General features: G+C 56.2%; 1 protein-coding gene across 1 annotated transcript in view; it reads left to right on the top strand.

Moving 5' to 3' along the window:
- The first annotated feature begins 13676 nt into the window (after window positions 1–13676).
- Window positions 13677–15005, top strand: part of MYH10 (myosin heavy chain 10) — an 82442-nt gene continuing 81113 nt past the window's right edge. The window contains exon 1 of the mRNA XM_041427293.1: window positions 13677–14076. Within this exon, the coding sequence (XP_041283227.1) occupies window positions 13732–14076 (345 nt within the window). The 5' untranslated portion in view covers window positions 13677–13731. The remainder of the gene's footprint in view (window positions 14077–15005) is intronic.

Raw genomic sequence — 15005 nt, 5'->3', positions numbered from 1 at the left:
AGGGGTGGGTCTGCGTCCCACCAAGCTGCACAACACCTGGGTGTGAGGCAGGGAGAGATTTCTGACTGGAGCCACTCCTTTCAACACCAGGGATATCAGATGGGTTTGAACAGGACAGAGCTGAGGCTCTGGAGGCTGATTTGGCATCAAACAAATTTATAGGTTATGTTAAAAAATGGTGTGGAGCTGGGGTTATGGAGGGGCTCAAACAGCAGAAGTTTGGGTGGATAATTGTACAAGGCCATTGCTACTCAATTAAACCCAAATGTTACAAATCCAGGAAATTCGGATCTGAGGTTAAGCATCAGGGAATTCCAGGCATGCCAGGAATGCAGAGATCAGGCACAAGACACCTGTAGCAGAAGCAGGGAGGGGAGAAATGAGGCAGGCTTGTAAGAGTGGGTTCCACCTAATCCAGCCACGGTGGGTGGATCATTCCCTGTCCCTGTGGAGCAGGGACAGCAGCTCCAGCAAAGCCCAGGAGGAGGGGGGATGGAATTTGGAATGAACAAATCCATTTTCTCCCAGCTTGTGGCCTGGGCTGTGTGTGGTCCAGCCTGCCTGCACACGTTCCTCCCCCTACACATCCAGATTTTGGTTACTCCTGAGCAGCAGCGAGGATGTCTCAGAGAACCCGAGACTGGAGGGACTGAAAAAGAGACAAAAAGTTAAATTTTGTGCCTATGAAGGGAAGGCTGAAAATGTGAACAGCCAGTGTGAGCTGGCAGAGCTGGGGATGGGTGCTCTGAGCCCTGGGGGGCTGCAGGGTCAGAGGGAGAGCCCTGCTGGGACCAGCCCTGGCTCCATCCATGCCCTCTCCCATGGAATTTCCAGCAGGGATGTGCCCACTGGGGGGTGAATGTCTCTGTTGCAGGGACACAGCAGCCCTGTCAGAGTGGGGACTGGCCCAGGAGCAGCCAGTGGGGACAGGGGACAGCAGCCCGTGTTGGGGACACTGCTGGGGCTGGCTGGGGGCAGGAGCTGGCAGGCACAGCCCTGGGCTGAGGGACACGGGGCAGCTGCAGCCAGGCTCCTCCAGGGACACGGGACAAGCCCCCCGAGGGGTGAGTGCATGGAAAATGAGGGGTTGTGATGGACCTGGGGAGAGATCCCTCAGCAAACACCGTCACGGGCAAAGCAGGCTCAAACTGCAGCTATGAACTGAATTTAGGGCTGGCAAAATCACAGCAGGACAACGAGAAGTAGAAGAAAACCTTCGACAGACTTTCCCGGAGCCCACCCTTCCCGGCCGGCACATCTGTCCCGCGGGGTGTGCCCGGAGGGGCTGGGGACAGCCACGTCCCCTCCTGCGGCCAGCCCTGCCGGCACGGCACCGCCAGCAGCCCGGGATGGCGGTGACACATCCATCCATCCATCCATCCATCCATCCATCCATCCATCCATCCATCCGTCCATCCCCGGGGATCACTGTGGCACATCCATCCATCCATCCCCGGGGATCCCGGTGGCACATCCATCCATCCCCGGGGATCACGGTGGCACATCCGTCCATCCCTGGGGATCCCGGTGATCCCGGTGACAGCTCCATCCCCATGGAGCAGCGTTAACCCCTCCGCAGCCACAGGGATCCCGGTGATCCCAGCGATCCCGGTGATCCCGGTGACAGCTCCATCCTTGGGGAGCAGCATTAACCCCTCCATCCATCCATCCATCCCGGTGATCCCAGCGATCCCGGTGATCCCGGTGACAGCTCCATCCCCGGGGATCCCGGTGATCCCTGTGATCCCGGTGATCCCGGTGACAGCTCCATCCTTGAGGAGCAGCATTAACCCCTCTGCAGCCACAGGGATCCCGATAATCCCGGTGACAGCTCCACAGCTCCATCCCTGGGGATCCCGGTGATCCCGGTGACAGCTCCATCCCCGGTGATCCCGGTGACAGCTCCATCTCCGGGGAGCAGCGTTAACCCCTCCGCAGCCGCGGCCCTGCGGGTGCCCGAGCTCAGCACAGCCGGGGTTAATCACATCGGAATGCTCTTTGTGATCCTGGGTGCCTCTTACAGACTGATGGAAAATTACGAATATTTACCCCCTCTCCGGCAGCGGCCACTTATCCTCCCACACTGTCACCAGGCTCTCCCAGCAGGGAAGGGAGTGTGAGCAGGCACTGCAGCAGGGCCAAAGCTGCTTGGGGCAGCTGCCCGCTGCTGCATTCCTGCCAGGACAGGCTGCCAGGTGGCTCCCGGACAGCCAGGTGATGCCCAGTGCTGTCCCCAGAGGGGACACGTGGGATGGGACACAGGAAAAGCCACAGGGACGGGGCTGAAGCAGCCCCAGGGCACGCCTGGCCGCAGATGCTGGGAAAGGGCTGCAGAGGCTGTGATCTCACCCCGAGTGGGATTGTCTCCCAGACATCCTGCAATATCTTCGCTCCTGTCAAGCTCTGCCTTTCTCTCTCCAGCGCTGGGTCTGGCCAGGAGCCAGGGCCTCTCTAAACGTTACCAGAAGGGCTGGCAGGAATTCAGCCCTAACTCATTACAGGTCCTGCAGACGTTCAGCTGGGGGTGAAGATTGGCCTCTTTTGGGACCCTGACAGGGAATTTAAATTGAAACGGGAGGACGGAGGGGAAAGAGCCCCATGGAAAAATGAAATTCCTGACAAGGATGTGTGTATGAAACCCCCACTGGCTGCGTGTCCTGCTGTGAGTCAGGAGCTCTGCTCCCCCAGCGTGGGCTGCCATCCTTTAAAATGCTCAGGAATTGCCTGGCTGTGGCACGGTTACCCCTTTACACACCCTGGACCAGTGGCTTTGCTCCCCCCTGTATTTCCATGCCCCCAGGGCTGAGAGTGGCCCCTGGGTACAGTGGCCCAGTGGTTTTTGTCAGTGGTTCCTCCTTGCTTTGTTGCAGGGCTGGAAGTAAGGGATTCCTTCACCTCAAAGCTCTCCTGGTTCCTCCTGTGCTGTTCCATCTCCTCTGGTGTTCTTTGCACCGTGCAAACCCATCATTGCCCAGCACTATTCAAACACAGCCCCTGTGTGAACACTCCCCCTCTATGCTGATTTCCACATGATTTAACATTGAAAAATCCCTTGACTGTCTGCCCTTCAGGCACAGCAGCACCTGCAGAGGCTGTTCCAGCAGAAAACAACACAGAAAAAGGGCATTTTATTCTCTCTAGAATCAGGTTTAGCTTCCACCCTGCCGGTGATTGAGTAACAGCACACATATAAAATGACAGCTAAGAAATAATTAATAAATAAACCATGACAAAGAGCTGAGCTACCAAAGACACATTCATTCCAGCCTCTTTATCCCCCGGGGTGTAAATGCACGCACAGGAAGGCAGTCTGTTGAAAATGCAGCCCCAGGATCCTTCAGCAGAGGTGGAGGAGGTGACACGGCTCCATCTGCAGATGCCCTTCAATTCCTGTGCCAGACAGGCTCACCAAACTGGTGCCACTGGGCTCTGGAGGGGTCACACAGCGCTGGTGGCAGCCTGTGCTGTGCTGACACACAAATCCCTGCAGCAGGAGCAGCACCTGGACCCGGCAGGGCTCATCCCTGAGGAGCAGCAGACCTTCCTTCCTGCAGTGCCTTGCAGCCAAGCTCACATCCAGGATAATTAATAGCCTGTTTGTTTGTTTTACAAACACCCTTCCAGAGGTTCAGACCAATCTCATCCCTCTTAAACAGGTGAGGAAAGGCACGAGTCCAATTAAAAACTCAATCATCATTGAATCATTTGCAAATCACCCTTGTCTTCTTCAAGCTGAAGCTCTGCAGAGCATGGCCTCTGTGGTGCCCTGCCCTCCTCTGTCTGGGAGCTGGGAGTGATTATTGAGGAGCATGTGAGCTTCTCCATGCCACTGGCACAGGCTGTGCCCCTGCCAAGGTGGGGTTTGGGAATGCTGCCTGCGTGGGAGCTCATGGGAATGGGGAGATGCTCACAGGGACAGGCCCATGAAAATGTGAAACTGTTCCCAGAGGAACTGGGAAATGACCATGGGGATCAGGCTCTGCTGGTGACAGGGGTGGGATGCCCGTGCTGGCAGCACCCTGTGCTCTGTCCTTTCAGCCCCGATGCCATGCTGCAGGAGCTGCACGCTGCATTTCTGCACCCACTTCTGTGCTCCCCAAGAGCTCCAGGCTCTGGGCTCTGGTTTTCTCCCCCTCCTCCCATGGCAGCATCTGCATTTTCCACCGACAGTGCCGTTTGCAGGGTGGGAGGAAGCACTGAAGACATTTCAGAGGTCATCCCTGGCTGAGCTGTCCCTGCTGGGATGGTGAGGGGGTGCTCTGCTCCTGCCCTTTGCCAGGGCTGGACTGCTCACTGTGAGGGGCAGGCTGAGGCTTTCCCCAGGCAGGCTGCAGGTCCCCCTGTGCCAGCTGGGCACAGCTCAGCACAGCAGCAAGGGCACTGGCACCTCACCTGGGTGAGTTCTGTGTCCCCTGCTCAGGGTGACCCTGCCTCGGCAGGGGGCTGGGCTGGGGGGTCTCCAGAGAGCCCTGATGATGCTGTGATCCTTTGAGGGCTGTGCCTGGGGACAAGGTGAGGCTGCAGAGCACATTTGGGGGTCTGGAGAGGACAGACACTGCCAGCAGCACCCCAGTGCTCCAGCCACACGTCCCTGACCCCACAGGGACGTGCCAGCTCCTTTCCCCTTGGCCCAGGGAGGCCCCTGGGAGCTGGGGCTGGGCTCTGCAGTGCCATGAGCTGTGGGGACAGTGCCAGGGTTAGCTGCTCCTCACCCTGTTCATCCTCATGGCCCCAGGGTGAATCTCTGCTGGGATAAACTGGGATCTGCTGGGATGGGTTAGCTGCTCCTCACCCCGCTCATCCTCACCACCCTAGGGTGTCTGTCTGCTGGGATAAACTGGGATCTGCTGGGATGGGTTAGCTGCTCCTCACCCTGCTCATCCTCATCACCCCAGGGCGAATCTCTGCTGGGATAAACTGGGATCTGCTGGGATCGATCCCCAGCGCGGGCCAGGGCTTGGTGTGCGAGTTACTGAGTATTGGCTGGGTAATTAACCAGCAGGGCTCAGTCAATCATTAAATCGGATTGAATGAGGCTGAATGAGACGGTGCCTGCGGGCTGCCAAGGGAACTCCTTGCTCCACCAGAGCCGGGCGCTGCCACAGGGTGGGAGCAGGAACGGGGCTGCAGGGACAATCCCCAGCCAGAGGCGATCCCCAGCTCGCAGGCACTGCCCTCAGCTGCTGGGCTCTAGGAGAGGGTTTCTCAGCCGGCATTAACCGTGTGTGGAGCTGCTGCCCACCAGGCTGGGCCCTGCTGTAAGCCAGAGATGAATAACCAGGGAGGAGACTTGTGAAGTTGAATGGGCTCCTCCAGATCGTGCTAGAACAAACTGGGTAATGGGTTGGTAACAGAGCTCCCTGCTCCCCCTCAGGCACACTTTATCACACCCCTCACAGAGGGGAGCTGGGCCAGGACAGAGATCCTGCACGCCTGTGACACTGAAAGGTGGTGACACCCTGGGTGGGGAGAGTGAGCTGCAGCAAAAGGCACATCCCAAAACCACCGTGCCTGTCACGGTCAGTGCTGGACACAGGAGGGTGGCAGCAGCTGGCACATGCTGCTCTGCCTCCTCTGAGCTGTCCTGAGCTGGCACTGACGGGAGCTCGAGGCGCTGCATCCCCTGTTCCCTGCGTTTTGCACTCTGGGAGGGTGCGGATCTCCAGGTGAGAACCTCAGGGCCAGCCCTGCCGGGCAGTAAAGTCACGGTGAGCCCAGGGAGCGGCTGAGCAGCGCCGTGGGGCAGGAGCTGGGAGCAGGGCTGGCCCTGAGCTGCTCACACGAACTGGTGTTTGCCCGCTGTGCTGTGGCCAGCTGCCCCCCAGGGGCACCCTGAGCTCTCCAGAGCCCAGCGAGGAGCTGTGCTGCCAGGCTGCAGCTATAAAAAGCCCCACTATTGCCTTCCAAGCTGGTGATTCAATAACAAAATGCAAAAGTAATATTAAAGCTGCCTGCTGTGCCAACTGCTGGCTGTCTGCAGCAATAAAAATGCCGTAAATCAGCTCCAATTAAAGACTGCAGAGCCTGACAGGAGGCTCCAAGTGGAGCTGGGAAAACCCCCAGAATTGTCTGGGCAAACCCTGCACGCCATCACTTGCCACTTGCAGGGCACTGGAGCTGGCCAGAGGTGCAGGGCTGGAGCCTGGCTGGGCAAACACACCCTTTGAAGTGTGAGAGGGTTGTACAGGGTCAGGGCAGCTGGCAGCACCTGTGCCCGTGCCCAAACACGAGGCAGGGCTTGGGAACGCTCCTCTGGGGTTTTTTAGGCAGACACAAGCCCTTGTGGTCAGGTCCCAAGGAGCTGAGGTTGCTGCTGGCCCTGGACACTGCTGGTGGTGAGGTGGGAGCTGCTGGTGCTCTGGGCAACGTCCGTGGGCCCTGAGGAGCTCACACCTTCTCACAAGGCAGGGAAACATCCCAAATGCATGATTTGCCCTTAAAAAGGCTCCCAAGGCACCCCAGCAGCCATCAGATCTCCACTCCTGCTGGAAGGTTCTCCTCTGTTGGATGCTGTCCTCATCGGTTCTTGGGTGTTTGCTGCTCAGAGGGGGCTCTGAAGGCTTTTTCTCCTTTTTGGCACAGGTGGGCACTGGAAGAGCAGCTGGGAGGTGGAGCTGGGATGTGCAGGAGAGGCTTGCTTGGCAGTGAGGTCCCATGGTGTTCCACCAGTGCAGCCCGAGGGCCGGGCAGGGGGCTCGTGTGCCTTAATGTGACAAATGTCAGATAATCCTGCTGGCATTGCCTGGGTACAAATGGGGCACTGATTTCCCCATTTGATGGGGCATTATTTCCCCATTTGATGGAGCATTATTTCCTCATTTCATGGGGCATTATTTCCCCAAGTTATGGGGCATTATTTCCCCATTTGATAGGGCATTATTCCCCCATGTGATGGGGCATTATTTCCCCATTTGATGGAGCATTATTTCCTCATTTCATGGGGCATTATTTCCCCAAGTTATGGGGCATTATTTCCCCATTTTTTGAGGCATTTAGTTCCCCAGCAGTGTGGGCAGAGGGACAGGGGATGGATGGGTTACAGGGGATAGATGTGGTTACAGGGGATAGATGGGGTCACAGGGGATAGATGGGGTGGGTGCTGGACCAGGACTGGGCCCTGTCTGTGGGAAATGAAGATCCAAACAAAGCCCACAGCCAAGATGTGAGGAGGGGAATCGTTCCCATGGGGAGAGCTCTGCATGACAGGCCATGCTGCTGGCATCCACACACCTAATCCTGCAGTTGTGCTCAGCAAAGGCCAGCTCTGGGCAAGGCAGGGATCCCTGGGGGAATGTGCCCTTTGCAAGTGGATCCATGGGAGACTTCCACCATTTTCTTTATCTAAGTTTGTAAAATCCTGGCTAGCTTGGACTAGGTGATCTTGTGATGTTCATTCCAGCTTGATTCACCTTCTGATTCCAAGATGTCCAATGAAACTTCCTTCTGGCCTTTCTGCTGTGTAATAAGTAAATAATTTCCCTTGAAAATGGAATGGCTGCCCGGGGAGGTGGTGCAGTCACCATCCCTGGGGGTGTTTAACAAAGCCTGGATGTGGCACTGCGTGCCAGAGTTTAGTTGAGCTGTTGGGGCTGGGTTGGATTCGATGATCTTGAAGGTCTCTTCCAACCCAGTGATTCTGTGATGCTGTGAATTCTGTGATTCTGTAGCTCTGTGAATTCTGTGATCCTGTGAATTCACTGAATTCTGTGATTCAGTGGCTCTGTGATTCTGTGAATTCAGTGAATTCTGTTCTGTGTGATTCTGTGATTCAGTGGCTCTGTGATCCTGTGATTCTGTGATTCTGTGTGTGGGATGGATCTCAGGCCTGTCCTCAGCTCCAGCCCTTCCCGCTCCAGGATGCTGGGGATGCTCCATGGATGCCTTGGCTGGCAGGTGTGCTGGGAGCCATGCAAACCCCAAAGCCATCCCTGTCAGCCTGGCAGGGCGCTCACTCCTGCAGAGGGGCTATTTCTGCTGCTGTGACATCAGGGGCACTGCAGCCTGGCCAGCCAGCCCTTGTGCCATCCCCTTTGGGCAGGAAGGAGCAAACTTTCCATTCCTGATTTAGTGAACTTGTAAAACTGAAATATATGCTGGGTGAGACAATGGAGCTGGTGTTTGGTGCTGATCCCTCCTGTTTGGGAACGTTTCCTATTGACACACGAGATGAAATAAGCGGTGTGGCCCTGGAGGACAGTCTGCTGCAAGAAATAAATGTAACCTCATCTTACTGCCATTTAGTACAGCTCAGAAAGCTTTGAAACTCAAGCATCAAGCATGAGGCTTGAATTTCCCATTCCTTTCATGCCTCTCACATAGAAATGCTTATTATAAAGTGATTTTCTCGTGGAATAATTTATCTTTTATCCCTACACGTCTCTGTTTTGATCCCACACAACAAAGCAGTTTGTACAGGAGCAATTCTGCCTTTTTCTCCACCTTCCTTCGAAGGAGTCACAGCACCTTGTGCCTCAAGCATGACCTCACCTCTGCCATGGGCACAGTGACTTCTCTTCCCTGTGGCCACCCAAAGTCACAGCAGGTCAGGATGTGAACTGGGAAATGAATTCACATGGATTTTATTTAGGTGTCCCCTCGTCAGCACTAGGCTCAAACCTCGTTCTGTGCATATGAGACCCCTGCATTTAAATACTGAATCTGAACCCTGGCTCAAAATTGCTCAGGGCTTGGAGGTGTGGGGGACAAATCTGACCCAGAAATCCTGAGAAGTTGCGCTCTGCAGGGGCTCCTGGGGGCCAGACCCAGCTCTGTAACTCTTGGAGATGCCCCCAAAATCTCCCACAGACAGAAAGGGAGGCACCAACCTCTGCAGGAGGCAAAAGTGCCAAATAGCCAAGGAACGAGGGGTTTTTGGTTTATTTGTGGATGCTGCAGGGACATGGGACAGGACAAGCAGCGTTGGCATGCCAGGGGTGTCTTCCCCTTGCAGAGTTTGTCCTGCCTGTGGCTGTCCCAGGGAGGGGAGCATCACCCAGTGTGGAGAGGAGCTGCACAGGACATGCCATCAGCAGCAAGACCTTGAAATTAGGAACAAATGGAGCATTTTTTTGCTTAAATTCTCTGTGTTGTTTCAAACATATCAAGTTCTGCATCAGGCTCAAGCGGCTCTAACTGACCTGCCTGGTCCCAGCTCTGGAGCACCCCTGGGACAGGCTTTGCCTCAAGCATGCCCTGGTAGCCACAGCATCAAGAGACTTCTGGGTAAAGGTACAGGGCCAATTTTAGGATTAATGACCAGCTGAGTTTCTATTTAAATAAAAATCCTATGTGGAAGATGTTTCTCTCTGCTTTCTCCAGTCTCTGCTCTTTCCAGTCTCCTGGGTTGGACAGAAATATTATCTTTTCCTCCATGGGTTAAAGGCATTGAGTGGATTTGGAGAATTCCTTCCGAACAGGAGCTTGGATAAAAATAATTGTGTGATAAAAATAATAACCCAATGCTATACCCGTCATGCCCCCCACGGCATCCACAGGATCCTCAAAGATTTTCCATGGAAATAATTTCCTAGAACAAACTAAACTCCTCAAACAGCTTGTGCCTAGATTAATGTTTTCTGGGTGGTATTTCTCTTTTAAATGGTGCTGAATGTCTGAAAACGGAAGTTTTCTGAAAGCAGGGAGATGTGGAGGTGCTGCCCTGGGCTGTGAGGGCATCGAGGTTTGGATGCTGCACCATCCCCAGGGCTTGGCTCCCTTGAGGGGTGACCACAGGTGATGGTGCTGCTCCTGGTGCCCGTGATCCTTCCAAAGGGAGCAAAGAACTCATCAGCAGAGTTCTGGAAACTTCTAGCACTGCCGGGGAGCTCTGTGAACGCTGGCTGAGCGCCTCATCTCACGGAGACCTGATGGCTGAACAAGGAAAAGTGCAGATCTTGGGACGTGCCAGTATTTAGGCAACCCCAAATGCACGTGGGGTTGCCTCACTCGCTGCCTGGGGCTGCTCGGGGCAGTGGCCAGCGAGCTGGGCTGCCCGGGAGTGGCACAGCCTTGCACAGCAAAACGCAGGGGAGGAACCAGTTGAGCCTTTTGGCTTTCATCTGCCTGCGAGTCAACACCCTGATTTTTCGGAGAAACAGGACGTGCAAGACCTCCCACTGCAATGGTAATTACCAGGGAGACTTTCAGAGAAACCCGGGCGCCAGGAGCTGCGCAGGAGCCGATCTGTGTGCAGTAATGGGCTGGGGTGAGCCAGTGAGCCCCAGGAGCCTGGCACCCCGTTTGATTTCATCCTTTTGGGGTGACCCAATGATCCCCAGGAGCCTGGCACCCCGTTTGTCTGAGTGCCTCTTTTGGGGTGACCCAGTGAGCCCCAGGAGCCTGGCACCCCGTTTGATTTCATCCTTTTGGGGTGAGCCAGTGAGTCCCAGCCCCATGCCAGGAACCTGGCACCCCACACTTGCCTGAGTGCCTCTTTTGGGGTGAGCCAGTGATCCCCAGGAGCCTGGCATCCCGTTTGATTTCATCCTTTGGGTGAGCCAGTGATCCCCAGGAGCCTGGCACCCCCTGTTTGTCTGAGCGCCTCCCTTTGAACCCTACAACCCACCCAAACATTTTAAGTCGGACTGTAAAGGCAGGTGTGATTGGAAACACCTCTGTTCCAGATCCCAGCAAGTCCCAGGCACGGGGACGAGGGGACACATCCCTGCTCCTGCGCCCAGCCCTGCCCAGGATCCCGCGGGCTCCAGCTCTGCCCCGGGCGGCTCCGATGCTCCCTCCTGCTCGCAGCCAGGAGGATCCAACACAAATTCCTGCCACCAAACTGCCTTTAAGGCCGAGTTAAAGCGCCGGGGCGGGCAGCAGCCGCGGCAGCCCGGGGCTCCGGGCGGAGCTGTGCCCACCCCGGGCGGCGGGCACCGGAGGGGGAGACACCGGGAAAGGCTCTGCCGAGGCCGTGTCGGTGCTGAGGCGGGAGCGCGGGTGCAGCAGCCCCGAGGCACCGGCAGGGCGCAGGGCCCGGGCGCTCGGCGGCTCCGCTCCGCCGTGCCCGCCGCAGCCCCCGGGACCCCGGGGACACGGCTCGGCGGCGGAACACAGCAGCCGGGCCGGGCACGGGGCCCGAGCGGCTGCAGAGGCGGCCCGGGGACACTCGGCCGGGACACGGCGTGTCTGCCACCGTCCGGGGAGTGACCGGGGGCGGTCACCGAGGGCTGCGGCCGGCTCGGCGGGGAGCGGGCCCGGGCTCTGCACAGCCCGGCTCCGATCCCGGTGGCACTGGCGGTGGCGGTGCCTGGGACGGGGACGGGGACAGGGACAGGGACGGGGACGGGCCGCGGGGGCGCGCGGGCGGGTGAGGGGGAGGCGCGCGCCCGCCGCTCGCTGCAGCACCGGGGACGCGCCCCCGCCGGCCGTGCTGCAGCGCGGGGCGGAGCCCACCGTGACGGGCGTGGCGACCGCCCAATCAGCGCGGCGCTGCGGGGTGACGAGAGCCAATGGGCGCCGAGGGGGGCGGAGCGCGGCGCGGAGGCGGGCCGGCCCACGGCGTGCGGAGGTTGCTATGGCTGTGGCCGGAGAGCGGCCGCGGCGGGGACCAATAGAAGCGTGCGGAGCCGCTGACGGACGCGGCCCGCCTCTTTGTCCTTCGGGCCCGGCGAGGGGCAGCGCGGCGGCGGCCGCGGGGCGCCGCTCGGGCCCGGGGGAGGCCCTGCCCCGCCGTGCCCCCCGCCCCGCTTTTGTTCAGAACGTGTATGAGGGCTTTTTTTTGGGGGATTTTTTTTTTTTTTGCCTTTATTCGCACGTCGTCTGTTGGGAGTGCTGGATTCCTGCATGATAAATGCGCTCATTTGTGTGTTTCATTTGAATGCCATTGTTAGCGGAGCAGCCCTGGGTAGGGTGAGCTGCAGCTTGCCTTGCTTCTGCCGAGGGTCTTTTGTCATGGGCTTTGTGGGGTCGCAAGCCCCGGTGGGGGGATGACCCTGGAGGTGCTGCTGCTGCCCGGTGTCTGGGTTTAGCTCCGGGGCTGCTCTCCGTCGGTCACACCGTTCCTGTGTGCACGGTGTGTGAACGCCTTCATCTCAGTCTTCACCCTTTCATTCCGCTGGGGCTCAGTAATGGTTCACTTCGTGGTTTGACCTTCAGGTTCCCGTGCCCCTCGGTGTGTTCCAGCGGGGTGCTGTGTCTCACCTGCCGGGGGCACTCGGGACCTGGCACCGAGGGGCAGTGCCACTGCCGTGCCAGGGCTTTGTTGGAGCCTGGCGCGGTGGGGACAGTCACCTTTCTCACGTGGGTTTCAAAGCTCGCTTATTTCATCTGTGGGCTTCTCCAGCCAAATGTGGCATTCATGGACTGAACCTTTGGTTTCCTGGCAGAGGAGTCCAGCTATCACTTAGAGGTGTCCCCTCTACGATTCCATCTTTGTTCATGGAAATTTTCTCGGAGAGGTTCTTCTAAAATACTTTACGTGTTGAGTCATCATATCTTGATTTGAATTAAGCCATCTGTGCTAAGGGATCTGCTCCTCACACCTCTGAAGGGTTCAGTGACTTCAGGCTTGCTTTTCACTGAAGTTGGACAATGTAACAAATCTCTCCGCCTTAGATGGAGACACAATTTTCCTGGTTAATTATACGTTCTTCTCGGGAGGGTTGGGTTGCAGAACTTCCATCAGGGCGCGTGCCATAGTAAGAAAGGTGACAAATGCAGTTTGGGAGCCTCCCTGGCTTTGTTCCCAAGCTGGCCTTTGGGTTACCTGCTGGGAAAGCATTCCGTAGCCAACTTGAGGTTCTCCAGCAGGGAAGGTGGTGTGTGTTACAAACCAAGGCGTTTAAAGTCCTGAGGAGCAGGGCTCAGGCTTTACCTTGGCGCTCTGTGGGCAGTTGCAGATGGATCTGCCAGCTCCAGGAATCCTGGCTCTGGTGGCAGGGGCCTCTCTTGGGTAGAGGCAGCCAGGTAAAATGCAGAGTGTGCAGGGGCTCTTGTCAGTCAGTGGTTTTTCTCTCTGCTTCAAATTACCCATGGAGCTGTTGGAAAATCCAGCATCATTCCTTGCAGTGTTTTGAGCCTGGCGGTAAACTTGAGATCTGGAGACATTTTTTGGAATATGGTGATGTCAGCACTCAAGACTGAGAACGGGAGCAGGCTGTAGAAATGCAAAGCTTTTCAGGAAGAATGTGAGCAAAGTTTAGCTGCCTTGGTGGCTTGCAGAAACCCCACGTGTCCCAAGTTCTTGCCTGTAGTTGCAAATGCACATTTTTAAAACTCATCCTTGCCGCCTTCTGGTTTTTGCAGCAGAATCCACTGAGCAGATTTATGGTTTGCATCTATCTCTGTATTTTTGTTTTTCACTGTTCCATCACAGCTGAGTTTACTGCCAAGCTTCTGCTCTGTTTGCTCTCGTTCCTTATCTGAGCCCAGCACACAGGTGCGTGTTTTTCCTGCTTGCAGCTCTTGCTGTGATGTCTCTGTCTTGCTGCTGCACAGCTGGAACCAGTCCCTGGCCGTCCTGCACTGGGTTTGGGTGACACTTGGCAGGTGACTGAGCTTTTGTGTGGCAGAGGTGTGTGAGCAGGGCCTCGGCTGTGCAGCAGCTTCTCCAGGCTGGGAGCGATGCCTGTGCTGCTCCTTCCAGGGAAGGAACTGGTGGTGGAGAAGGAACTGGTGATGGAGAAGGAACCGGTGGTGGATCACTGAGCTGTGAGGCTGGTGTGTAACGTGCTCCTTGCTTTTCCCTCTCTGCTGGCAGGGTGACTGGGAGTGGACCCTTCTCTTCCCGGGATGGCGCAGAGGTCGGGGCAGGAGGATCCGGAGCGCTACCTCTTCGTGGACAGGGCTGTCATCTACAACCCTGCCACCCAGGCTGACTGGACTGCCAAGAAGCTGGTGTGGATCCCCTCGGAGCGCCATGGCTTCGAGGCAGCCAGCATCAAGGAGGAGAAAGGGGACGAGGTGTTGGTTGAACTGGCGGAGAACGGGAAGAAGGCGCTCGTCAATAAAGATGATGTTCAGAAGATGAATCCTCCCAAGTTCTCTAAAGTGGAAGACATGGCAGAATTAACCTGTTTAAATGAAGCCTCTGTATTGCATAATTTAAAGGATCGCTATTACTCTGGGCTCATCTATGTAAGTAGTAATTATGGGATCCATTCTGGGTGCTAATTCAGCTGACCTTACCTGATTGCCATCCCTGCTGTTAGAGCAGGTCTTGGCTTTGATTTTGGCAGCCTAAATACTTCATGTCCCCAGCATTTGCATGAGTCCAAAGTCTTTTTCTGTGCTGTGTACAGGCCAAGAGCTCTGTCATGAAACAAATAGTACATTCTGTGGCTGAAGGATGCTCACAGAAGTGTGACATGGCAGCTTGGGGTGCTCTGCTGCTGCTGCTCCTTGGAGCACTTGCCTCCTGCTGAACTGATCCAGTGAGCAGTGGCAAGTGGCTTCCTTGAGCTGAGGGAGGTGACAAGCCCTCACTTTGCTGGGTTGCTGTGCTTAACTGCTCATGTGAATGAGCACATCTCTTGTTTTAACTTGCTGCATGTTAAAAATGGCAATAAGAGGCTCTGCTGGTATTTAAAATATGAAGTTTGGGAGTACTGGGAGTGCAAAATGTCTTTTTGGAACTGAATATCAGCCTAGTGGCCAGGAAGGGATGTGTTCAAGTGCTTAAAATAAACCAATAAAATGAAGCTTGTTTTTTTCCAGTGGTTTTGAAGCACTGATTGAACATCTGGCTTATCAGCATCTTGCTCTGGAGTTGGGAATCACAGTGCCCTTGGTGCTGTGTCTGACCCTGCTCCTCCCTTGGGCTCTGTCCCAGGTCTGTGCCTGCAGTCAGGAGCAGCTCCTGCTCTCTTGGCAGGCTGGTTGCACAGTGACTTGTTGAGTCAGGGAGTCAGGAGCAGCTACAAGGAGACTTTCTGTCTCAAAAGACACTGGAACATCTGCTTAAATGCTTGCTTTGCTTTTATAAACACTTAAAGCTTAAATCCACTTTATTTAGTCCTGATAGTTGGCTCATTTTCCCCTCCATCTGGGGATTAGGGGGTACATTT

This window comes from Onychostruthus taczanowskii, unplaced genomic scaffold (assembly GCF_017590055.1).
Source record: "Onychostruthus taczanowskii isolate IOZ18803 unplaced genomic scaffold, ASM1759005v1 scaffold99, whole genome shotgun sequence".
Taxonomy (NCBI): Eukaryota; Metazoa; Chordata; class Aves; order Passeriformes; family Passeridae; genus Onychostruthus; species Onychostruthus taczanowskii.
The sequence above is the reverse complement of the archived record's forward strand: the minus strand, read 5'-3'. Positions and strand labels throughout refer to the sequence as shown.